General features: G+C 41.2%; 1 protein-coding gene across 2 annotated transcripts in view; it reads left to right on the top strand.

The window, feature by feature from the left end:
- The window catches only part of LOC310905612 (uncharacterized protein), a 724,478-nt gene that overhangs the window by 533,009 nt on the left and 165,505 nt on the right, over positions 1 to 25,964 (top strand). For both annotated transcript variants that reach the window (XR_014589159.1, XM_083852137.1), the window contains one exon: positions 12,991 to 13,080. Coding sequence is in view for 1 of the 2 variants with exons in the window: in XM_083852137.1 (XP_083708263.1) it covers positions 12,991 to 13,080 (90 nt within the window). In the remaining variant the exon portion in view is untranslated. The remainder of the gene's footprint in view (positions 1 to 12,990; positions 13,081 to 25,964) is intronic.

Below are 25,964 nucleotides of genomic sequence, written 5' to 3'. Positions count from 1 at the left end.
AAACTGCACACGGAGTAAAATACTGGTGTGGTGACACGAGCTAATTATCCGCAGCGCTGCTGATAAGAGTTAGCATGTTAGCAGTAATGCCTACAACAGCGTAATTACTCTGGGTTTCCGTTATTTTGTAGCAACCATATAATTAGCTGGCTGTACCAGGAGCTGTCTGCTTTTTATGGCAACCTGTACTCACTAGAAAAGGCTGAGGGAGTGATCTGTCGCCTTCATGCTCGCGGGGTAGCGCCAGGTAACTCGGAGGAGCGGCTGGGCCCTGGCCCTGGCCATGGAGGTGCCGGGCAAGGCAAGAGGGGCTGCCACAGCTGGAGGACAAGGAAGGCTGAGACCTTTGCTGCGACTTCACAGCAATGTTCAGTAAATGTTACCCACTTCCTACGCTTTCCTCTTGGTTAAAAAAATATTCCCCTTTCCTTTTTCTCTTGAATTTAGTCTACGTTAAATAATTTTGCGGGATTGAGTAAGTGTTAATTCCCTTAAACACTAATTTATTCTGACTGTCTGATCTTCAAAGGGGATGCTTTCTTATAACAGCAGAACTTCAGGAAGGAAAGGGCTCAGCAGGGCCAGAATCGTCATTGTGATGGAGACATTCATCCACAGGGTGTTTTTCAGAGGTGGTGTCCTCTCAGGAGGAATTCACGACTGATGTCGGGGAGGTGAATGGCTTACCTGTTGGGGTTCCCCGTGTCAGTGAAGAGGCAGGCTGCGGGTGAACCTGTGGTCTCAGAACTGGGGCCTGTGGTACACTGGCAGAGGAGGGCAGGCTGGTGCCTGGATGGGGGGTTGCTGGGAGGAGGAGGAAGGTCAGAGGCGAGGACTGGTCGGCCAGCGCTGAGCTGGTCCTGCAGGCCAATGTGTTGCCTACCCAGGGACACTGCAGGGAAGTCAGCTTAGGACAGTGCCACTGCTGGCAACGGGACAAAGCATGTTCAGCACTTTTTTACTAAATTATTTGTGCCATTTTTGCTTCATGAGAGCTGGCTTTTGTGGATATGAGTGAAATCTCTGCTGTACTTTAGACTAGCAGGGAAGAAAAAAAGTGTTACACCCATTTAAAAGTTGGACTGGTAATTTCTTGCTACTGTATTCTTACCCCCAAGCCTCAATTTAAGTACAAATTCACTAAATTTGGGTGATAAAGAGCATGCTTTTTATCACTATTCCCTCCTACTTAATTCCAGTCCTCTTGTCAGTTAATTATAGATGCTACTTTTTCAGATAATATTGCATAATTCAAGAGAAAACAAAAAAGCTCTGTAAAAAGTGGTTATTAAATTCAGCTTTAGATATTTGATATGGTTTCCAAGTACCTCTTTATTTATTTGAAAAAAAGGAATCCTCTTGAAATGTGCTCTTTCTTCTTCCCCTCTGTGGCCTTGGAGCTGGTCCCTCTGAGCACTGCTTGTACATTAATTATTATGGTAAGTAGGGAAGATCAGGTGATAACATGAATGCTCTTAAAGCACACCACCACGACTTTTAGGTAGGCAGCAGTGCTACATGCTTGTAAGCTGTATGCTGCCTGATTTATTTATTGTTAAAATGCTCCATGCATTGCCCCGTCGTGTGCAGGGGGCGGCAAGATCAGGAATAGCCCCTCTGTGCTGCTGGACTGGGCGTGCTGAAAGCCACCTAGGTTTCATTGCACTGAAATCAGTGGAGTAATTTGGGGTCCCCGATAAAGCGTTGTGTTGCTTCGTGAAGTGTTTAGTGTGTGCTTTTGTCCCCCGGGAGCTGTGTGAGTTCAGCAGGAGCTCTGTGAATGCAGGGATGGTGAGGCTGCAGCGCAAGCTGCTCAATGTTTGTCATTCCTTTCAAGTGCCACTAGTAAGGCAGTCTGCCTTCACATGCAGGAGGGATGCAGAACGTCCTAATTACCAAGGGGAAAAGCATGAAAACAAAGTAATATAGTCCTTAGGAGCAAGATTATTCATGTTCTGGACACTTTAGGGTGTTAGAAAACTTCAGCAGATGGTAGATACAGAATGCACTTTTTCACTGGCAACATTAAGAAGTTCTAGGTCTATGTCAGAAGATCAAGCAGGGCAGCAACAGAGAAGGTATTCCCAGCCCTTTCTCATCAGTCATTGATTAGAAGAGATTCCCCTTGGCTAGAAGGGTCAGGTTATAATTTGTGTGAAGCATCCAGACTGTCCTAACCCAGCTCCATGGACTAAGACCTCTATTTTTCTTCCTTTTGCAGTTTTAATATAGTCGTACCATAGCAAAAATTGTTGCTGAGTGAAATAGTTTAAAATCCAATTGCCCCTTTTACCTGAGTTTCTCTGTCTCAGTGTAGCTCTGGGACTGCAATTTGGGTTCTGTTCTCACCCCTGTGTTTTGTGGTATTCATTAGCTGTAGAATTTTGACTGCCGTTCAGAGTGGCATACCCCTGTGTTGGGATCTTAGTCTGCATCTCTCCATTGATTTTATAAATATATATATATTGGTAGAGCAAGCGAAGACTGCCAGCAAAATCTGTGGGTTTTAAAAGGTAAAATATTTACAAACCATTTGTAGATGGTGACTTGAATATTGCAAATATTTGCTCTACTTGCACATTGGCTAAATGAATAGTGTGTAAATTCACATGGAACTACATCAAATGTGGAATACTGCAACATAGTTTGTTGTATTTTGTTGCATTTATACACCTGACAACTTGATGTTGGATAGTGAAAAGGCTGTGGAACAACAAATGGCTGTCCGTCCTCTTGTTACAACTGTCTGAGCACCAAATTCAGGAGGTCTGGCTCTGCTTGGCAAATGTACAGCTCTATATGGCCTCTGCACACTCAAGTGCCAAATGGATGCGTGTCCGTGAAAATTTCCTTACAGAAAACTCTTTGAGGTGAGAAGGGTCATTCAAGGAGTTTTGAGCCATCTCTCAAAGAGTTTTGGACATTTACAGCACATTGAATCAGCAGAACAAGAAAGGAGATGTACTTCACACAATGAAACACGCCACAAAAAAGTTGAGTCATCTCCATTTTATTTTTGTCTTCACTTTATAAAGCTGGAGTAGCACTAGTCTTGTTTCTACTCATGGAAGAGACCATTTGTGTTTCTGGTACGATATTTGAAACTAACAGAGCCCATGGAAGGTAATGGCCTAACACTGCTGAAGTATTTCATGCAATCCTTATGCCTTGGGTACAGGCAGAACGATTTACCCAGTCGGAGGAATGTTGCTGTTTTATAATCTGATGTAGCTCCTCTTTTGCCTTACCATTCCATAACTAAGAAAATGGAAAATAATAACAGAGTATTGTTTCTCACTCTTGGACAGAAATTATCAGTGAATGTTATAGCTGCAGAGGACCGATCTGGTCTGCTCTTGAGAGCTTGCGTTTTCTTTCTGAAGAGATGCTCAGAGCTGATGGCAATGGCACCCTTTGAAGTACGTCTCTGTAGGTATTGAAACATCTTGCTTGCAGACTAGTAACTGTTCCTTCAGTAGGGCACGGAGCCAGCGCTCGGACCTACTAGCCAGGGGAGAATCGTTTCAATGTGTGTTTTTAGGGAGTAGTTTAATTGCAAAGTTGACTCTTATTAAAAGAGAACAATGAGAAAACAGGTAGTTGTTTGCGGTCTTGCTGGCCCTCCTCCTAAAACAGCAATTATACTGCTGCTGATACCCTAAGCTAATCTGCATCTTTTAATTTGTGTTTTTGAAAAGTACACGTTTGGTTCCGGGACATTTGTCAGCGTGTTGCCCAACCATGGCTTGGCAGAAAGGGCCTGGCACTGCCGCTGTGCTAATTAATCAGCGCTGTAGGAGGCAGGGGGACAGCAGCCTCCGCGTGGTGACATTCCCCCTGCCCCAGCCCTTTCAGGCACCTCCTGCCCTGACGTGCAAAGGTTGCTGACCAGCACAGCAGCAGAGGGATCAATGGGCCGGCAGTCCTCAAAAAAAAAAAAAGAGTTCGTAACCTGGATGCTCTGCAGGAAATACATGTCTGGGAAGACGAGGAGAGAAGTGAAATAGGATGCACGCCTCTGTGGGGAGGTGACAGCTCACTCAGCCCATGGCTGTCGGCATCGAGGAAAGCAGGAGGGTCCTGGGCTGGCCTTTGAGGGCTGTGGGTGGCACAGGCAGCCTGCAGTGGGCCATGGAGATGGTTGCTGGCAGAAATCCTCCATGGAGCTACTCGCACTTGGTTGGCTTGTTGGGGATATCCCTGCTCTGTGCTGGAGGTGTGTTAGTAGAGGGTGCTAACCCTCTTTGCCTCAGGTGGCTTTTCTTATCAGAATTCATATAATTCATAATATATGAAAGTCTTCTGCACGATCACCCACAGGCTCAAGACCCTTTGCCAGCCTGCGAGACCAAGTAAATGACACTAAATGAGTATTTATTGCAGACTTCGAGGAAACTTCTGGTTACATCTGAGGTCAATAGTGATATCTGAGATGCATTCATAATACACGTAAAGGTGTATGTGCGTATTAGAACAAACTATAGTGTAGAGTTGAAATAGTACAGAAATCTTTTGAGAAATCAAGAAATTTCACGTGAGAAGCTCCACTCTAAAAGTGAAGAGAGAAAAAGGGTTAACCCCAAACTTTCCCTAAAAGATGTCTTAAGGAAGATTACACAAAACACTTCCATCATTTGGAATCCTTCTAATATGCAGATGTGTTTGGAATAAGTATTGGGCAAAAGCAAAGTAGTTTGATTAATGGAACATGTCCTTTATAGTTCCCTTGCAATGTGTAAGGCTCTGTGTTGTGTCTGTGTGCACGCTTCAGCGGTAGCACAAGCACGCTGGCAAAAGCCACTGCCAAGTCTCATTAATTGCAACTCCCGCAGACTTATTCAGCCATAGAACTCTTATTTGTGGTGTAGTTTTACATTAATTTGGGACTCGGGTTTCCTTTAAGTTTCAAACTGCATAGAGCAACGTGTATCCCGTTTAAAGATGGGAAAACTCAGGAAAAGGCTAGATCTGAGGAGCAGAGCGAGATGGTTTGCCCCTTAAATTCATTAGGATTACTAAATGGTCCCATTTTTGTTGACGAATACAGTCCAAACCCCCCAATAAGTGAGAAATTTCCTATCCAGCATACTGTTTCAGCCAAAGCTGTATAATTGCTCAATATCATAGGCATAAACGGCAGGAGGGCAAAGGAGTTCAGTCAAGACCCCCCAGTGTTTGTGTTTGGTATGAAACACTCCATACAAAAATAATGATTTTGGCTCCTTGAGCCTCCCCCCAGTAGTATTTTCAAAAACTTTGCCAGTTGCTGCTGTACTTTGTTCTCCAAGAGTACACTGTAGAAAATGCAGCTTCACTAAAGACTGGCCAAAGGTTAGACATTTGTGAGGAAATCAAGGATTTTTTTAATACATATCAAAGATCTGTGTAAATAAATGAAGAATTTATTTTGGATAACAGTGCGTTTCCAACAAGGCTGAGCTGTCCAGCACTTCTAAAACTGTCATAATTGCTGTCTGGCTTTAATTTTTGTAACCGTTCTCCAAATAACAGCTACTTAAGACCTTTGAAAGTCACTAATGTTAATTTAACACATGGAAAAAAAATCTCCTTGAGCACTTCTGCAGATTCTCACCATTAAGTCAATATTATGGACGCTTAACTGATGTTTTAATTAAGCTTTCCTATTAATTGGAAGATTTCTCAAATTAAAACCAGATCCTTAGTGGCCAGTATTTCCTTTTGCACTCTTAAATTAAAACTTGGAAATACTAACCAATGATGGACGAGTCATAAAGGCAGGCAAGAAAAAGCTTCACTTTTCATGCTGGTGTCACTTGGAGATGAGCTGTTCTGATGGAGAAAGTCCCCTAAGTGCACTGGGGGAAAGGAAACAAAAGGCTTATGTGGTAGGAAAAAAGCGTGTATTTATTGATCCTTCTGTCTGTCATATATGTATGCTGTATATCAAATCAGCAGTCTCCTAGGAATTTTCAGTATCCTGAGCCTGGACACTGAAGCGCCTTTAATTAAAATACTTCTCTGAATATATTCTGTTTCTGTGGTTTACTGTTTATTTTTAAACTGTTAAAAAATAGCAGAAGTGGAACCAATGAATATAAAAGTAGCTCAAAAGATCCATCATTTCTCAACTCGGAGACATAAATTCTTATTTTCTCTTATGTATGAGGAGAGTAAGACAAAGGTCTCTTTTAGTATCTTATCTACAGATTTGGGTACAGAACTGAGTCCCCTGAGCTAACCGCTAAAAATGCACACTTCCTAAGAAAACCAAAAGCAGAAAATTTAAACAAGTGGGGGAAAGAAAGGCGGACTGAAGCCGTGACGTGGCTTTGAACTTTCACGTCCCTCTAATTGCAGCTCAGGCTGTTGTCAGCGTCACTGCACGAAAGCTACTTGAGAAGGTGTTGGGAAGGTTTGGGTTGGCAGCTTGTATTTATCAATTCTAAGGTCTCTATTTGAATTTTATGTATCTATATTGTGTATATTTTATATCATACGTAGATAGACTATATAAAATAATATACGACATGAGGTAAACAAGAACTATCGTCTGGGGTCAGGCCTATGGCCTGTGTGGGCAGATGTCCTGTTTCAAACAGTGGCCACTATCTGATGATCCAGAAAGTGCTTACCCTACTTTAAGGAAAATGATGTAATTACAAGATGATGCAGGAAATTTTTCTAACCCCGTGGAGACTGCTGCTGGCCTACATCCTGATGCATGTGGATTGATATCCTATGTGTATGTTTGCCTTGCTGAGAGTTACTTAGAGCTCTGAGAACAGAAAAAAACCTCCAAAGATCTTAAGATGAATTCATCCCAGCTGTAGTTTGACTAGGGAAAATTTCTCCCAGAGCTTAATGTGACCTTATATATCGAAGAGGGATCTTGCACAGGCCTATGTTGTCTAACAGACCTCTGTGTGATTGCAACCAGGGTTTTTTCAGCTTTGGCATAGGAACCTTCACGTCACCTTGAGCACCACCAGGAGCCCTTTCTTGGGTAGGCTTCTCTGCCACTGCAGGTTTGGGGATAACAGCCTTGGGTGAGGAACCCCTAAGGTTAAAGCTCTGTCCTGACACATGGAATGGGTCACCAGTGAATTCGGACAGCCTGACTGCTCTCTGGTACAGGGGGCTGGGGCTTCCTCTCCGGAAGGCTTCGGCGTTTGTCTCTCCAGATGGAAAAGGTGTCACAGCCCCTTGGTTCAAGGGGCAGTGGGCTAGGTGTAGCTTCACTGAAGTCAGCAGGTCCGAACCTGTAAATTTCCATCTTTCTAGGTATATGTGGCTAAAAAGGGCTTATATATTACTTTTTTTAATGGGCTTAGTAACTTGGTAAAATAGGATCATTACCACACAAAAGATCAGGCTCTTTCGCCTTTTTGATCTTTTTTGATCTTCAAAAAAGTCAGAAGAGTAAAGGTCTTACTGGAGATAAAAGTTCGAGTTCTTTAGCAGCAGTTTTTAATGTTGCTGTCTGCTTTCCACCACCATGCAACTCAAGCATGGAGAAGGGTATCTTTGGGTGTTCTTTGTTTTGTTTTGGTTTTGTTTTTAATGTAGTCATATACTTGGGAGCAGACCTGCAAGCTAAATCTTTGTTTTCTGCTGGCTATGTATTTCTTCAGAGGTTCCAGCTCAAGTGAGTGTTATCTTTGAGGCTGCAAAACCCTAAGGGGGACCCCTGCATACACTCAAATACAATTGCAAAAAGCTCATTCCTTTATACAGCGGATTACTTTTAGATTTACTTCGATGTGATCTGTACAGATTCCCTTCATCTAAGGGGAGGTCTGATTCTCTTAGCTGACTTACGCAGCCACACACCAAGAGAGCCTTATTTTGTGGAAGCCAAATCTCATTAATGGCAATCTGCTGCCCATCTTTTAATTAGCCAAAGAATCAGTGACATTTCACAACCACAGCAGTGGCAATAAAGCAGCATTGTAATATAAAATAAGGTGAAGTGTCCACCAGAATTGAAAGCCTCCATTTATCAATATCAGGCTACTGACTGGATTCTCATTTTATATTGGGAATTGATGTATCTATTTTTATTATGCCTCGAACACACAAAAAGCTAATCTTTTCAACTTCTGAAATATCTTCGGAGTTAGCTAACACAGAGGTTTGAAAATTGGACAGATTTTGCAATATGAGACCTTATTCTACAGTCTGCGTTCCTCACATATGATGTAAATGCTAACTGGCCTTTTAATGAAGACATAAACCTTAAGCTTTATCAAAATATTCCCAATATTTAAAGTTTAAACTGCTCCTTTTTTTTTTTGGCAGAATTGTCCAGGGTCACATGCTGTGGGCATGAACGACTTGCCTATTAAATTTATTATAAATTTTGTGGCATAGTCTTTCTACTTGTTGGTTGATTTTTATCAAGTGTGGGGAAAAAAAGTGTTATTTAGATTGTATACGGCTGGGCATAAGGGGTTCTCTCCCTTGTTTGTTACACAACGCTGCTCTACAGGGATTCATAAACAATTTGTGCTGTAATCATTTTCTACTTATTTTTCTTTGTTTTATAGAGTACATTTTATGCTGCAGTTTCAGCATATGTCTTCATGATTCAGTAAACTTACCTAGTCCAGAATCAATACTTACATTTTCCGTCCGTCTAATAGTAAAGGGCATATAAAATGCATGAGACAAAGTAAGCTCTTCCTAAAGATATGGATTAAAACTGAAACTGCACTTAGAAATGTGAAAAATTGAACGGAGAGTTTTGAGTTTGGGACATTTCTCTGTGATACAGAGGAAATATCAAAGACTGTCAAAAAGTATCAGAGCACTGTGGTAGCGGCATTAACCGATGCCATTGCCCTGCTTGTTGGCGATCAATTGCTGCTGAAGTCATTGTTTTCTGTGCCTGCCACTAGCTCTGGAAGTTTTGGCTGCCAGCAGCACGGAACAAAATTTGCAATAACCAAAGAAATCTAAGCCAGAGGTAAATGTTCTTCTGAGCTAGGAAACAAGAATGGTAGGAGGAACATTAGCCCATTTCACAGGTGGTTTCCATGAGCCATAAGCAATGAACAAACATGATTAATGGTGTACAGAGCTTTAAGGCTAGCGATAAACCCAGTGCTAACAGCATCTGAGCTGGGATGTTGGGAGAGTTGGGGTAACTCAGTGCTGCTGCGGTGGTCCACCTGTGTTTGCAGTGAGGGTACAGCAGTTACTCTTCCTCAATTTTTGGCTCACCCTAAAAACCAATAATGAAGAGAGATCATTGTTTTTGGAAGACTATAAAGTCAGTCTGTGGGCTGAAGACTTGCCTTTCCTCTGAAGAGTTCGGAGGCAGTCTGTGTGATGAAACCTTCGAATCTTTCCCGATTAGCATCCGTTATCAGCATTCCCAAAAAGATGGGCATGGCCATGACAATCAGATGTTCTGGGATACAGCTCCGCAGTGGCAATCTTACATCTTTTGAACTCTTTGATTTTGAACTTTACGTCACTTTGTACCTAATCAAAAAATAAGAAGTTACATGACAAACCTAAATAAGATATCATGGGACAAAATGCTTGGCTAAAAACATTGCATTTTGAAGATGCGTATGAAACTAGACTGTCGGCCGTGATTCTTGGCTGCTCTTTGGCTGCTTCACTGCACTCCTCTTGTAAGGAAATCTTACTTTGTGCCTTTTACAGGAAATAAAAGGAAATTGGGGCTACTTAAGAACAGCTCTGTGAAGAGTTTGGTCCCCTGAAGGCCAGCTAGGCCTGGTCATCCAGAGGCTGCTGACTGAAACCTCTGGGGAGACAGCACGCAGTTATGTACTGCTGCTTTAAAATGTAGTTTGGATATAGCTGCGTGTGGTTGGTTTTTATTTGTTGTTGTTGTTTTGTTTTGTTTTTAATGTGGGTGAGCAATAAAGGGCTGGCTTGTACATAAGAGAAACTTCTTGGAAAGGAAACTGGAATTCAGTTCAGGTGACTTTGGACATGACAAAGATCATTCCTGAGCTGAAGACATGCATGGTGCTATAATCTGGATTTCTTTCCAGCCCCCAGAGCGAGTGCTGTTCCATTAAAAATCGAAAATAAAATCCTAGATTGACAGTCATCATCTTTAATCAAATCCTGTAGTTTGTGACAACAAGGTAATCAAAGAAATAGCTTCTCAGAGTTATGACTATGATCAAAATTTCCTTTCTTTTTCATAACTTAAATACACACCCGGACAACTACTAATTTTGTATGTGTCAAGCCCTTACCAGTATGATTAAAGAAGCCAGCCGATAGCTGCAAGCAAAGACTAGTTATTCATGATAATTCCTTTAAACTATCATCTTAATGTATTCCTTTTTTGTAAAGTTCAGACCCAAACAGGCACGCTCTCATCAGATGTGTCAGGTGTGTGTTGAGCCGCAGAGTGATACAGTTCCCGATGAAAAGGGGATATTTCCCCAGCACTCACTTCTTTTGCACGTCCTGCGTGCTGCGGCGTGGTATCGTCTTCTAGAGAGTTACCTCTGATGGACAGGATTAGGGGAAATCCTTGTTTCTTTGGTGATTTTCAAACACTATCAAACAATGATGCCAAGTAAGAGTGAATTAATGAGATATTGGAGCCTGGCAAGTAGAAAGTGGCTTTAAATAACCCTGATTAGCCTTTTCTCAGTTCCTTAGAGCGCAGGCAAGGCTTGAACAACAACAAAGACCCCACACTCACACTTTTTATTAGTTTGGTGGAAAAAGAGTGTGCTTTTCAGAGGGTGTTAATTAAAAGATTTAGGCTCCATTCACACTGCCCGTATCCCTTGTTTCATCTTTCCCTCCTTTTTGTGTGGTTTGTTTGCAATGGGAGAGGTAGGACTGCTGTTATGACAGATAATGTTGACTTTTAAAGAGTTCGCTCAGATCTCATCTGTGAGAAAAATATAAGCCCTAATTGAGCATCTGAGTTTCACTTTTTACGCGATGGCTTCATTAGACTTTAACTTTTATTTTAAGTCATTTAAAATGTCTTTCACTCTTTTCGAAACAAGGTTTCACCTCTTCTCTGAATTTCTCAGGGGATATTTTCCCTACATCTTTGTAGTTGCTACATTTTGCCTTTTGAATGAATAAATAAAATAAAAATCTTCCATCCCTTTAATCATAAAGTTGCATTTTTATAAACCTTAAGCATATTAAAATCATTGCACTAGCCTCTTCTAGTTACGCAGAATTCATAATGTACAAATGATGGCACCAGCCAAGAAATTTTTTAGAATCTGAGAAATATATATAAATATTTTAAGTAGCTAAAAACTTGAGTGAATGATTTAATCACAAATTTATCTACTGTATTTCAGGACTATTTAAAATAATATTTACATGTATAATCACATAACCTTTTTCCCAAGCAGACAGATTGATATTTGTTTGTTTTAGCCAAAAAACAGCTTTCCAAAGATATTTCAAATAACAACGTGGAAAGAGGAGATAATAGAAAATTCAGATTGTTTGTGTTGATGGTCAAATTGTGAACCTCAGCAGTGGTCAATACACCACAGGATACATCTGAATGAAAAATAGTTTCACCGTAGTTTCTGGTTAACAAATTTATTCTATCAATAGTAGAATAAATATTTATTGTATGAATAGACTTCACCATAGTTTCTGGTTAACAAATTTATTTCTTTTTAAGGCTGTATTTTGTGTGCAGCATCTCTGGTTCACCTGTGAAACTCATCATATGTGTACAGAGCATGACTCGGCGCTGAGAAAAATCCTTTGTGCTTACCTTTAAAGTGATATTATACAAAATCAGACATAAAAAGCTAAGCGAGGGATTGTTCCTTCTTAGGAAGTGTATGTGCCGGGTGCATATTGCTCTGCTGCGGTGAAATGTGTAGTTCTTCTCTACCAGCTTTGAAATATTTTTCATAAAATTGTTTGATCTTGCCTCTCAGCGTGGGAAGGCGAAGGTACTGATGGGGCATTCAGAAGGGAGAGGGGGAATCCTGGTTTTTGTTTAATAAAAATCTAATAGTTAATTATATTGCTGCATGCTTTCGCTGGCAAACATCTACGGTACGCTTTAGAAGAAATGGGGATTTGCTGCTTGTTAATGGACTCTGCTCTTCTACAGCGCTGTAGTCGAGCAGCCACCTACAGTTCATCCTTATGTTAATACTAACGCTACCAATTTTAACATTATATGCCTCTTTCCACCGGCCCCTGTTGGAACCAACAGCCTAGGGCAAGTGCTGTACTGCCTTTTACTTAATTGCTTCTTAAAGCTAACAGTGAATTACATTAAGTGTAATTTCATTGTCGTTGGATCTTGGCGAGTTTGAGGTGGCACGTTTGCCATGGGAGTTCTTTTTCTCTGGTTCAGTGGCTATATCCGGGTGGGATGCATTTCTCCTGGAGTAATCCAGGAGAATCTTTCCTTTGAAGAGGAACAGATGTAGATTTACATATCTGGAGGTCTCTGGCCTCTGATGAGATTAGTTGGTGTTTTTAAACCCTACTGGAAGGTGCATATTTAATAAATGCCTAAAGCAAGCCTGTGTGAAATGGCTGGGCCCTGGGAGGCTTTGAATGAGAGGAGAGGAGGAGATGTCAAGTTGCACATTGTGGTACCATCATAATCGCTGCTGAAAATAGGCCAACACTTGAAATAACAAATAGATTCAGATTCTGCAGTAAAAGAGGTAAAGAGAAAGCGGACAGAGGAAGTGCCTCAGGATCCATTAGGTTCAAAATGCAGCTGGCCGGTTTGCTTCTAATTTCCCAATAAGCAGGAAGAGAGAAAAATGCAGAGGTTTTAAAGCAGGCAGCCCACCTGCACACCCCGCCAAATAGTCTGTGCTTTTCTGACATGCTTATTTGACATAGCTGCATGCCCTGTGATAGGAAATGATATTTCTGCTTTACTAAAAGACTGTGTTTTGGGATGAAGGGGAACAGCTTGTTGTAAAATTAGAGATTAAACAAACTTCCCTGCAAAAGACCAAGTTTTTGTGACAGCAGCCTTTCTTTTTTTCTAAACAGAAAATAAGCGTGAAACAGAAGTTAAAAATCGTACATCAAGCCCTTCTTTTTGGGTGCTGTTCCTGTGGCTATGGCATACACGATATCATGGTAAGGCTGTAGTAACACCTTCCTGTCATCGCTATTTTGGATCCGGATCCTGCAGTGATTTTTGCATTGTACTTGCGGTGTTTGAAATAGTGCGGGGGCTTGTGAGTGCCTTATAATTGCATCTCCCTTCCTCTCCTCTCTCCTCCTTTCAGTCTGTCACAGGGTTTGTGTTTTTTCCTAGCAGCTCAGTGTTTGTGTCAGGCTTTGCTGCCTGCCTGTCCCAGCCCAAGTTGCACAGCAGGCTGCGTGCCACTGCTGCCTCCAACCTGTGCTGTCCTGGGGGAGCTGGTACCCAGCCACCTTCATCCCCCGCCGCACTCTGCCTCTCCTACCCCGCCGCTGACACCAGCCCTCTTTCATGCTGGATCCAGCTGCACCCTGCCACCTGCAATGTCACCCGCTCCCTCCCGTCGCCGGCAGCATCAATCCTCTCCCACTGGCGCCTACAGCCTTGGGCTGCCGCCCTCACCTACAGTGCCCATTCCCCACACCTTTCCTCTTGCTGCTCTGCTGTCCTGCAGAGGTTCACGTGCAGCTATCGCATCCTTCTCTACTACCACAAAAACATCAATGCAGATTAAAATTTTGCAGGCTTGAGGTGTTTTATTATCTAAGGAGGCCTGCAAAGCCGAGATGCCCAGAGCCAGCTGCCTCAGCCTGCAGGTCTGCACCACGGCCTGTAAGTGACACTGCCGGTCCCTGCGGGAAAGGGCAGAAAGCTAAAGGAACCCAGGGCTCCGCTGAGATTAGCTGAGAAACAAACAGAGGCCAGCACAACAAAAGAAGGTGCTCGGATCTGCAGATAAGGAGCTTTCCAGGCCTCTGAGCAAGGGCCCTGTTTAACTCCCCACGGAGCTCCACGGGCCTGCAGAGCTCAGCGATGACCAGCAGGAGAGATGAAACACAGCAGCACTTGAGACAAGAAGCTTTTTCCCCAACCTACATTTTTTCCAACTTCTAGCTAAATTTTATTGCACAGTTAGAACTAGTTCCTGCCCTGGACCTAGTTTAATTTCATTTCGGAAACTCTGCCATCTCCTATGCAAACATACTATTATTACTTTCCAGCATCTAGTGATAATTGCCCAGATGGGTACAAACAATGTTTTACTGTTGCTTTTATTCGGTTAAAGTTAGGAGAGGGACTGCTTGCCATCAGGCACCGAGCAGGAAAGTGGTTTATAGTGTTTGTAAGCGATATCTTGGTCAGCGGTGAAGAAAGCAACAATAAAATTGCTTTCGGGGAAAAATTTCCCCTTGGGTTGAGGCTCAGCCCAAGCCCTATATATTACTCGTGTCCTTTTAAGCCTTATTTTTGAGGCTTAAGTGGGACTAATGGTGCACCAGTGTGGACTTTGAGCTGTGGAAAATGTTGCTGTGGGGGCTCGGTCCTTGGCTATTTTTCAGGCAAAACTCCCAATTGTTTTCAATGTGCAAATACCACAAAGGCCCTATTTTGAGTTCTCTCTCATTAGATTGCAAAACTGTTTCAATTATATCCTATGGATTTCACAGGCATGCAACTTCCTGAACACCCACATTGAGGAAAAAAAGGTTTCGTGTTTGGATCTCTGTTTTGGTAATGTACCAGCAAACAAAGCCCCCCAGGACCACAAAGGACAGCTACAGTATGAGTATTATTCTAAGAAATAGTCAACATTTGTCGGCCCTGACCACATGGTGACATCTGAATTTAGCACACTGTTCCGTGTCCTTGGGATAAAAAGATACCTAGGGAAAGCACAGTTAGGGAATGAGTTTTGCCTTTGCCTTCTATCTAAACTTCCTTAATGTGGGACAGCTTACCAGGCAGAAAAAAAATGGGATGAAAGTAAATATAAAATTAAAATAACAGAAAGAAGAAATTATAAAGCCTCTCATCAGCATGGTAACACTAGATGGCTAGATAGAACAACAGCGTAAATAAACACTGCCTGCTCAGACACCCATTTCCACCATCTCTGCTTGTATCCCTTGGCCAGGCCAATCCAGGCAATGAGCCACCCCCTTTTTCACTGATGACTCTTCATGCAACTACTCTCATCACTATTAACATTTTTCTTTTTTGCTGTCTTCTCTGATTTTAACCCTGCTTTAGTCACCTACTCATTCTCCTTTCTGACTGCTGTGGGACGAGGGCCGGCAGGCAGGGGGTACTTTCCACAACTTCTCTGCCTTTTTGTCAGCGCTGGGGCTTGTTACCTCATCAAACAAAATAAAACTTTCAGAACTCATCTAGGTGTGCCAAGGCTGGTTCTCTTTTGGTATGTAGTCCATTCTTTGGGGGGATTGTATTTGTCCGTTCAGGCTCTTCCATCTGTTTTCGAGAGTCTAACCTTCACAGAGACGTTTTTAGGTTCTTTGGGAGTGTTTTTGCCCCTGAAGGAGTTGGTTATAGATCATTCCCTGTCCAGTGCTGCTGAAAACAATTTGGCGGACAAGCCCTCTTCCTTTGCACTGTCAGAAGAGCGGTGGTATTTCCTCTCTCTGTTCCAGGACAGTACAGTTTTCCCAGATCTCATCACGGCCCCTTTATTCCTGCAGCTAGATTACTCTCTTTTGGTAACACTGAAAAGAGAAATAGATGTCTGACACCATTTTCTTCTGTAGCTTTATTTCTTAAGACAACACAGAATAGCATGTTAATACAACATTTAAGTCACAAGACTTGCTGTTTGCAAACTTCTGAATTGCAACATTTAAATATCTCTGGCTAAGTCATCCTGGTCATCCTTCTCTTCTGTAGTATTTCTTTCTCTGTAGTCTTTTTGTTCTGTGTAAGCAATACTGTTTTGCTCTTCATTAGTAACGTAGACTATGTATCTACAGAATGCTGTGGCTAATTTTAGCAGAGAAGCTTGTATTTTTGGTATTTCTCGTCTGTCCTTACATTTTTATTAGGCTGTGACTATTGCATTTGTTATTCTCATGTCCCATTATTCCAGAATGCTTCTCTGCCTGTGTGCTGTCCTGCTGGCATTGCTAGGGGATGCTCCTTAATCACGGTGACTTACAGCAGTTTAAGGCTTGTTTTTTCCCTGAACTTGTTCCATAAGTTTTAAAATTTTTACCTTAAGTTTTCAGAAGTTTTAGTCTTTAAAATTTATATATTTCTTCTGGCTTGTCCTTTTCTCCCTTTTAAATTCTTTATTCATTGTAATTAGGTTCTCTCCAGGTTTGCAGTATTCTCAAGTAAAAAAGCTGTGTTTGCTAGCACTGCACGTGGTGCAGCGCTCAGTCCCTGTGATTTTATCAGGTGTTTTACTGGTGAAATCCCCGTGTGTTCCTCTAAATGAAGCCTTCTTATCAGTAGCCGCACCCCGAAGATCTGTATCTAAACGTGGCCAAAGCACTTAACGTGGATTTATAGCCTTACGCTGTATCCCGTTTTTCTCTATCCTCTTTAAAACCCGTCTGCAAGCACAAACCAGCCTTTGGCGTTCCCGCCCGGTGCTGAGCTGTGAGGCTGCTGGGGTCGTCCCTTCCCCGCAGCTCAGCAGCCCTGCTCAGGACCCTGCTGCATGCTGCCAGGAGAGCCTAGCTCTGCTGGAGCTGGGGGTGCTTTCTCAGTGCTGCTCTGGAGAAAACGCAATCTGAATTTCTGTGGAGAAGCAGCACGGCCATGGATTTCTTCTTTCTCTCTGCTCAGCAGCATGCCTGCTTTCAGACTGGCTTGCTGTGTTGCACGGGACCCGGTTAGGTCTGGTTTCTGATGAGTCTGGGACAAAGTGTGCGATTTGTCATCATTCCACCTAACCTTTAACTCTGATCCGTTATTTTCTGGCTTGCAAAGTGGTGGTGAACTTGATGTGTATCAGTCCAGTAATGAATAATGTCTGTGTGTGTTACATGTACATACTGGCTTTCTTCTCCCTCAAAGAGGGGTTGCAGACAACAAGGAAACTGGTGCCTGGTCTTGTACCTAGTTCTTGGAACAATACCTCTTGTAGATATATAGATAGGTAAAATTCACCATTTTGTTTCTTGGTAAACAAAAGGAAAAAAATGTGAATTTCCATTAAAAAAAAAGAAACTTTTTCCTTCTTCCCCTAAAAAATAATACATTGAAAGATACGTTTTATGTCATTTCCAAAACATTTTGCACCATCCCTGAAACAAAATGTGGGAAATAGTATTTTGGCTAAGTTGTTTATCCCATTTTTACTGAAAAGCAACCTTTCTTCCTTGTGTCAGCTTACGGTGTCATCAGGCAGTAAGTGCTGCGAGACCAGTGAGTTATCTGATTATAAATGCTTTGTTCCTGGTTTTAACATCCTACAGAAATTACTATAAAAATTGAACATTGATGTATGGAAGTTCTTTTTAGCTGTCTCATTTTGTTCTGCTTGCATTCCTTTTTTTGCGGTCAGTCTCTTTCTGAAGGACCTATTACCCTATGTTGAGTTTGTTTTTTTTTTTTTTAACGTTTTGGTCTGAATGATATTATGGAAATTATCTGAGGTTTCTAATTAAAAATCTCCTTGGTTTATATTTACTGAAATCATATGCAAATAGTGACTAGTTCCCTGGTAGTCAGTGGCAAAAGTCTTGTCAGCCAGAGCTACACAGAGAATGTATAAAATAGCTGTCAAAAATATGTGCAGCTCCAGCTGGGGAATAGAAGAGAGGTACTGGTGCTTGGTGCTTCCTCTAAAATCAGTGGAGGTTTATTTTCTAATTATAGCAGGGATGGGATTGGGCCTGCAGATCACAAAATGAGATCCTTATCTATGAAATCTGAAGTGACTCAAGCGGTGAAGATGCGTGAGTCCTTTTCTGTTCGTCCTGCTGAAGACCTGTCTGCTCAGGTACCCACCACCAACAGCTAGCCCCAATTCCCACCCTGCATCTGTTACCTGCAGCCTTTCTACCCTGTTCTGCTGTTGTATCCAGCAGGCCTGCCTTGTATACTTCTGGAGATCCTGTTTTGGCATCGGGGATTTAGAGAACACCCTGAAAGCAGAATAGACAGGAGCAAAGTGATGGCACGTTAAGAGAAGTGGCGTCAGTCCTGACGGACAGTGGCAGTGTTATGAGCGCCTGCATGGTATGTGCAGGTCTCTGGGTACCTAAATTTTGGGAGATGCTTGACATTTTTCAAAGCTGGTGACTAAACCAATGCTTCAGGTGCAGGTGGTGCCTGACTCCACCCTCCTGTCGTACGTGTCTGGGGGCAGCGTGCCCATTTGCAGGCGCTGGTGCTGGGGTGCTGTTGCAAACGCGGTCTCCGCAAGTGCCATTTCTTCTTGCAGAAATTGCTTCGTGGTGCTAGTTCAAAGGATGAGCTCTCTCTGCTGACTTGCTTTTAAAGCGTATCTATTAACAAGACGTGTTTAGCGAAAATGGTAAGGCAGAAGTGTTTGGATCCCTTAATAAGGTCACCGATACTTGGAACAAAATTCACTGAAATGCAAAACCTTCATGAGAGCAATGAATCTTTTAAGTCTTCTAAATAGGTCTTGAGCTCCATTTGCATACATCTTTATGGAAAATGTGAAGTTCTGTGTAATTACAAGCCACATTAGGGAAACTGCCCAAATAAATGCTATCTGAAAAGTGGCACTAGTTGCCATCTTCCTGGCAAAGCGCCTGCACTATTAATCCAGTCCAGACATGTTAGATTCATGAAAGGTAATTTTGTATTCAATTATATTAGTAAATGCAACTAAACAGTATTTGCATTGAATTCATTCAAACACCCAGCAATCTTTGCTGCTTCAAAAGAAGAGCAGTGCTAACTATTTGCGGGCTTAGGAATCTCTTTAACTCCGAGGTTAGAGACAGAGTTGGAGCTACCCTGGATAGCATATGGATAACCTCTCCTCGTGATTTCCATCTTGTTTTTCATATTTACAAGCAATTTTCACTGCTGTGACCTCCAAGAATGAACTATAGGAACAAAATGCAAATTTTATGTAGGCTTTTCTTTTCCTTTGTTGAAATTCCCTCTACAAGTTTTAACCTGTAACTCCTTGCTATATTGTGTAGTAGGTGTTGGCTCTGGTTGCAGCTTGGAAGCCCATCTGTGTATCTCTTCAGTCGTTTGCAAGATCATAGTGGGAAGATGTGCTAGGTAAAGAGTAAATTCTTGCCGAGTGCTTCATAGACTGTAACTTTTGAATTTGTTCTGCAACAGAATAACTAGTAGCACTGATGAATATATACCACGCTTAAATAAAAGGAAATAGTCTATAAAAATACAGAAGCAAGATATCTCATTCTCATAGCTTACATTTTGGCTTCATTGTTAGCTTCGTAAACAGTTCTAAATGCAATGGAAGCTCATAAAGAAATATAAATCTGAAGTAACCAGTGTCAATCTGTGCACAGGCCATATTTTCTAATTTTATGCTAAATAGTATGTATATAACTGAAACCTTAAGTGTCTTTATTACACCATCACTAAAAAGCTCTTTTCAGTCATTTTTCTACTGTTTATACTTGAGTGTTATTTTGGTGTGGTGTGTCAGTGATTCCATCTGGGCTGTAATTGAGATAAAGAACATTCCTTTAGTCACAAAACCCAGGTAATTTTCCTACCCCAGCCATCACCACGCTGCCTATGTGAGTTGTACTGTTTTTCCAGAAAACAAGTTGTTACATTCCGGGAATGAATGAGTTAAAGACAGTATTTGGATCAGTGTTGTGAAACTATATATTATCTATTGTATTTCCTTGGCCTTAAGTGGATTCTAGCATGGGATGAATTAGGTTGGCTAGATATTTTCTGCTGACTGTGATATCCCTGTTGAGCAGCTTTCCCAGTACGAATATATTTGGCCCTTCTTTTTTTTCCCCACAAGCTATATCCCTGTATAAAAACAGCTTTATCTCTAAAGAGCAAATAACACCCAGTGCTCATAACAGATGCCAAGAAATGTTTCTGTTTTGATTTTTGAAAATAAAAATTCAACTGTGTTCAATAAAATTCAGAAGCCGTTTTCCTCTGTGGAAATTAAAGGAATCCAAGGAAGTCTAGGAAGATAGCGACCTTCCTAATTAAAGCAGTAGCAACTGCAGGAATCCAGTTTTTACAACCACCTCTATCTCACTGTGCTGAGAACAAAGCAGTCCTCCATTAATATTTTATTTTCTCTTTTCTTCCACTATAACAATGCTCTATGTTCTGTGAGAGCCCTGGAAAGACATGCAGAGCTATGTTAATTATGGTTTAAATAATTGACACTCTGATTGTGTTGTACTTTCCGAATTGTATGTGGCGTCACTGGTTCTACATATAATTACATCTATTCACTGCCATCGTTTTCCCCCACTTATATCACTGTATACAGTAGGCTACATTGCAAAATTGTGCACACTAACTAATAATGTCTTCACCAAATGACCTTTGTTTTTAAACACACAGAGTACGTGTAGCCAGGGAGGTCTGATTGCCATCGGAGCTGATGCATGCATCCAGGAAGCTCTATTATGAAGCAGTTAATGTCAGGGGAGTTGGGAGCCTGCATCACAAGCACACACTGAGTCTAAAGAGTGGGTATTAGGAAATTTCCAGTGTGGTCTGATGGTAATTCCTTATTTAACACTGCATCCAGCTTGGCAGCTTCTGGGATCCCAGATATTTATTATTTGCTGTTTTATAGGTGTGTGCACTAACTACTGGGATTATTAAGTGCATCCAGCTATAGTAGATTCAGTACCATACAACAACATAAACAAGCTTTCAAGACTCATCTTCAGGTGTTGACTGAGTCATTCTGAAAGCCTGAGTTGTGTGTACATGCTCCGAGAGTGAGTACCCGGCTTCTTCTTGGAGCAGCTCGTTAGTCGGCATGGCTGCTGCACAGCCATTTCCACTTCAGTGTTTGTCCAGTAAGCAGCTAACTTGAAAATTAAATCCTCTCTCTTACGATGCTGCCTTAATGATCTAAAAAATGTGTATTGCTTCTTCTAAAACCTATGTCCTTAGATGTGATTGCAGTGTTTGCATTTACTTGGAAATACTATGAGTAACTCCTAGCTAAAATGTACACAGTTTGGAGTTGCTTGGGCAACATTTGTCTGCTTTGCGTGTTCATTCTGGTGCCTACAGGCAACCTTGTGCCCAACTGGAGTTGTTAAGGGAGAGGGATGGGTGTTTGGGAAGGCTACAAGCACAGGTCATCCTCAGGCAACCTGGGAGGTTTACACTGGTAGCTGCTCTGCACGAAGTGCCCATCTCCTTATGTCCCAGGACAAGTGAGGTGGCTCAGGGAATTTGCTTCTTGGTGACTGCTGGGTCACTGGGAAGTTACCACAGGGTAACTGGTGCGCTATAAATCCATGTGTTGGCTTACATTGTAGTCTATGGAGCCAAACCTGTAACGTTTTTGTGATTCATGCCCTAGCTATGATTAAGTGAAAGTTTTAATGTAGAGGGGAGCAGTGGAAACTGATTTGGGCCCAGTGATATCTTTCAGATCTTTTTGCTAAGGTCAGCACATCCTTCAGTGACCTCTGAAATGTGGGTCTTCAGCAGGGACTGCTTGCTAGTGGATGACTGTGAGTGGATGAAAGAATGATGCTGTATTAGTATTGGGTACGCCTTCAGAAAAATATCAAACTGTTGGGTATTCCTTGCAAATATGTGTGTATGTGTTTAGCAACAACCATAACAAAATCAAAAACACTAAGGTTCATATCATACATAATGAACGTGATGGTAGAGCCCTGGAAGTACTGCAAGAAGGAAATATTTGTAGTAGAAGTAGCCATCTGAAGAGTTGTATTAAAGACAAATGCATAGCCCCAAATAGTGCTTCTCCCCATTTGGCCTGTAATCTTGTTTAAAGTGTGGGACAATCGGAAGCTGTAGCCTTTCATGTGAGGCAATAACACACTGAACACCATGGGGATTAAAGTTGTTTTTGACAGAGAACACTGGGAGCAGCAATCTAAAAGTACTTGGGAAGGTGGATCTCACGTGATCTTAGGTTAGATCCATGATACATCCCAGAAACCTGAAAACTTTACCAGATGAGAGAAGAAAAATGAAAACGCTCTCATGCTCGTTGGCCTGCCAAAGAGAGATGGAATAAGAAAGTTATTCCCTAGAAATGTCAGATGGGATTTTCAGAAGTATTTAGCAATTGTCTGTGTCTGGCCCAACTCGGAAAGCTGTCCCTGTTTAGGACATCGCTCAAACATGTGGTTCCATGCCGGGGATGCTGACGGAGCCCAAGTGTTACACGAAGTTGAGCATCCCGCATATGGATGGGCTTAGGTCCATGCGGAAGTGCTTTGTCTGAATTAAGGGCCCTATTTAGAGGCTCCTGCGTATTGGCAGAGGTTGAAAAGGGTCGTCTCAAAAATAAGGAATGCGTATGTTATACAGTGTTCTTTTTTTAAAGTAATGCTAATCATATAAGCAATTGTTGAATATTAAAAAGAGCAGATACTCGAACTCCTCTCTTTATTTTTCTGTGCTGGGTTAGAGTTAGGCAACTTTTCTCTGCAGATGTCTGCTTTGTGTACGTATGTGTAGGTTTATGCTTCTGAAAACAATGAATGTTTTTAATCAGCACAGACACTTGTGTGGAGGCTCAAGAGGAACAATACTGGATTGAAAATACAAAGCAGTTTCTTGGATTTTGGAATTTTAGTGCACGTGGTTAAACGTTTTAGAATGATAGCTTATTGGGGCTTTCTCATGTCAGAATTCAATGTAAAATTGCACTGCAAATTTTAAAAAAAATCGTCTTGTTTGCATATCAGGGTTAAGTTTAAGTCCTGCTTTCATCTTGTTTTCCCTCATCCCTTGGTGTCATTACCAAAACATGTATTTCAGTACATTAGAAAAAGTAATTTGAGTCAACTGATACCTGAATCAGTTCTGAAACGTATGTAATTTCCTGTGGTGTTGCACAGAGAGAATTGATTTCAAATGTATATTTTAGGATTAGGGTGAAGGGATCAAATAGAAACCAAACTCTTGCATCTGATGATAGAATTTGACCTGCCGCACTAGCAGACCAGAATCCTGTAGGATGGTACCTGTGACACACAAATCCCATGTCTGTGTATTAATTTAGTCCCATCAAGGAGAGCCGGGTGGGAAAGTGGTGAATCAGTAACAATCAATATTTATGATACACCTAAAGGCATATCGGAAATTTGTGAGGAACTGTTTCCTTGTATGCTCTTCCCATACTTTGTACTTACGGATGGTAACTCTTAGTGATGCAAGTGGGGCACAGACCATGGCAGGAACTTGGTGCTCACTGCCTGTGCACTAAAAACTGCTGATAGGCTTCGTGTCCTGGGGAGCTGGCCTGGGATGGCAGGTCATTGCCGTGGGGCACGGTTCTCTGTCGTTGTCTGTGACTGATGCTTGCAAGTATTTGTTTGAAAAAGATGATCACAGATAGAATCTATGAAACAATCTATATAGCATAATTTTTGTTTTACTGAAGTAGTATTTTCTGGAGCAGAACCCGTGTTTGAGACCTAAGTCTAAGTCCATCTAAGTCATGGATTTTCTCCTTAAGATTGTGCGTTTGTGTCCAATGGACGTTGAAGGTAACTGCAAAATTTGCTTTCAGATTAATTCAGATCACAAATCTGTGTGGTTAGAACTTAAAAAATTCAAAGCTTGTGAATTTTCTTTTAAATCTTTTTTTTTTTTTTTTTTTGAAAAAGTTGTATGTGGTAAGATGTCATTCTCATAGTTACTTATGTATTCAAGTTATATGTGAAAGTAGTTTGGAGCCTGTAGATGGTCTGGACATGTGAACGTGTAGATCTCTACCAGTAGTATGCAACTGTATATTAACTTGCTTATTGTTTATATTATAATATTCGTGTATTTTGCATTTCATGTGGAATTACCTTACAAGCATGGTTTCTTATTAGCTGTGCATCTCAAGTCTGTAAGCGTATTAAAAGTATTATCCATCTGGATTCCATCATTTCAATATTGCCTTCAGAATTGCTTCTTTTAGAGAAAAAAAAATTCTTCCTCCTTTCCAATCTTCCTCCCAATCCTCCCCACCCTAGATAACTCCAGTCATGATTCAGAAAGTATATGAGCAGCAAAGTCCTCTCCAGAATTATCAGTTGATCACAAACATTCTTTGATATGTCTTTAATGCACAGGATTTTCTGAAGATACTAATGATATCTTGATGCCCCAGGCTGGATACTTAATAGAAGCATGGTCTTTATTTAGTACATAACCTCCATTCTGTGAAAATCAGGCTGTATAGCAAAGTTAAGTCTATGAGTTGCTGAACACATGAGTAGTTGCTTTAAAAAATAATAATAATTAAATGTCTATAATCTGTTAATTCTGCAATAATAATTTTATTCATGTTCTGGCATCCACTGTGGATGTATCCCTGATGTAAGGTGCATCAGTTAATACTTTAAATTACATTTTCCACACAGATCTTTCTGTGCTCTTATAATAAGAGGAACATTGAATTTCCTGAGCTGAGCTGTGTCCCATCCTTTTAAAGGACTGAGTTTCATTAAAGTTCAAATGAGTAATAGATGCACTCTCATTTGCTCGAGTGCGAAATGGAACGCCTTCCAGGCCCGCTCTGTATCTTTGCAAATCCTGAAAATTTCTTTTCTGTTCACTCAAATGTGTTTTTCAGCATTTATTATGACCATGCAAATGTTTTCTAGTTATATTGTTTTAATGGAGAAGCAGCCATAAGTGATGTAATTCTACATTGTCATTTTCCTTTTCTGTGCAGCTGCTGCAAAATTAAAAAGCTGTAAAGTTACAAATGGTTTTATATGAAGCAATACACAGCATGGAATTTCCTGCTGGTGGTTAAAATAATACAATTACTTTTAACAGATGAAAGCAGTTAAGAGTCCAAAGCAGGTCCCTATTTAAAAAAAGAAAATCATTTTCTTCTGCAAGTATCCTTTTAAAACATTTGTTTTTTTTCCTTCTTTTCAAGCAATCTCATCTTAGATTTTTTTTATTCTGTTGGATTTTTGGTGTGCAGTACAGATCAAAAAGAATACACACAGTGCCAGGTAAGAAAACAGTAGCAGAAAAGCTTTATCTGAGCATAGTTCACCAGCCATATATCTCGGTTTGTTCTCATATCCATCTGCAGAGTAAAACAGCCATATGCTCAGAGACATCCTTGTCTTTTCTCTTTTTCTCTCCCTTGCACCAAAAAAGAAAAGTCATTAGGTTTGACAAGAATGGTACATTTCGTAGTAATTACAAGGGAAGCACAAAACAAAGCTGGGCCAGCTTCACAATGTCCATGAACGTCCTAATGCACCCAAGACTGTTTTTACATCCTCTTAGAGGGAAACGGATTAATTGGTTCTTTGTATCTCCAAATTGAAATTGCAGTGTAACCTGGTTGTGCTCAGTGCAGGAAGCCTTCGGGGATGCCAAAGTTTGGACAGGAGTCTGGGACATCGCGGAGTCCCTGAACTATTGTGTTCAGTGAGCTGTGAAAAGTCATTCAGAAGAGAAACACTCAGCATCCTTTATTTATTTGCATTGAAATATTTATCTGTGATGTGAGGCATTCATAATAGATTGTCAATCTCTTGTGCCTTGTGATGAATCTGGCCGTCTTGCATTGAATTCTAAGTATTTCCTTCTGTGAATAATTTCATAATTGTCACATTTCCAACTTATGAATGTTCCCTGACCTTTTGATCCAAATTATCTTTTTTTTTTTTTTTTCCTTCTCTAGGAAGGGAAATATCAAACCTTTAATTTTCTGTTTAAAAAAAAAGGGGGGGGGGGAAACAACTCACCTACCTAAATTATTAATTTTTGAACTTAGAGATTAAAACTCAATCAACCTGAAAATTCATGTCTTGCTACTCTTTCCTGATAATTGAAGGAAATTATTTATGTAGCATAGATTAATATTGTTTCATGTTCTACCTGACATTCCAGA

The sequence above is a fragment of the Anser anser genome, assembly GCF_964211835.1.
Source record: "Anser anser genome assembly, chromosome: 11".
Taxonomy (NCBI): domain Eukaryota; kingdom Metazoa; phylum Chordata; class Aves; order Anseriformes; family Anatidae; genus Anser; species Anser anser.
This window is presented reverse-complemented; position numbering and strand designations above follow the sequence as displayed.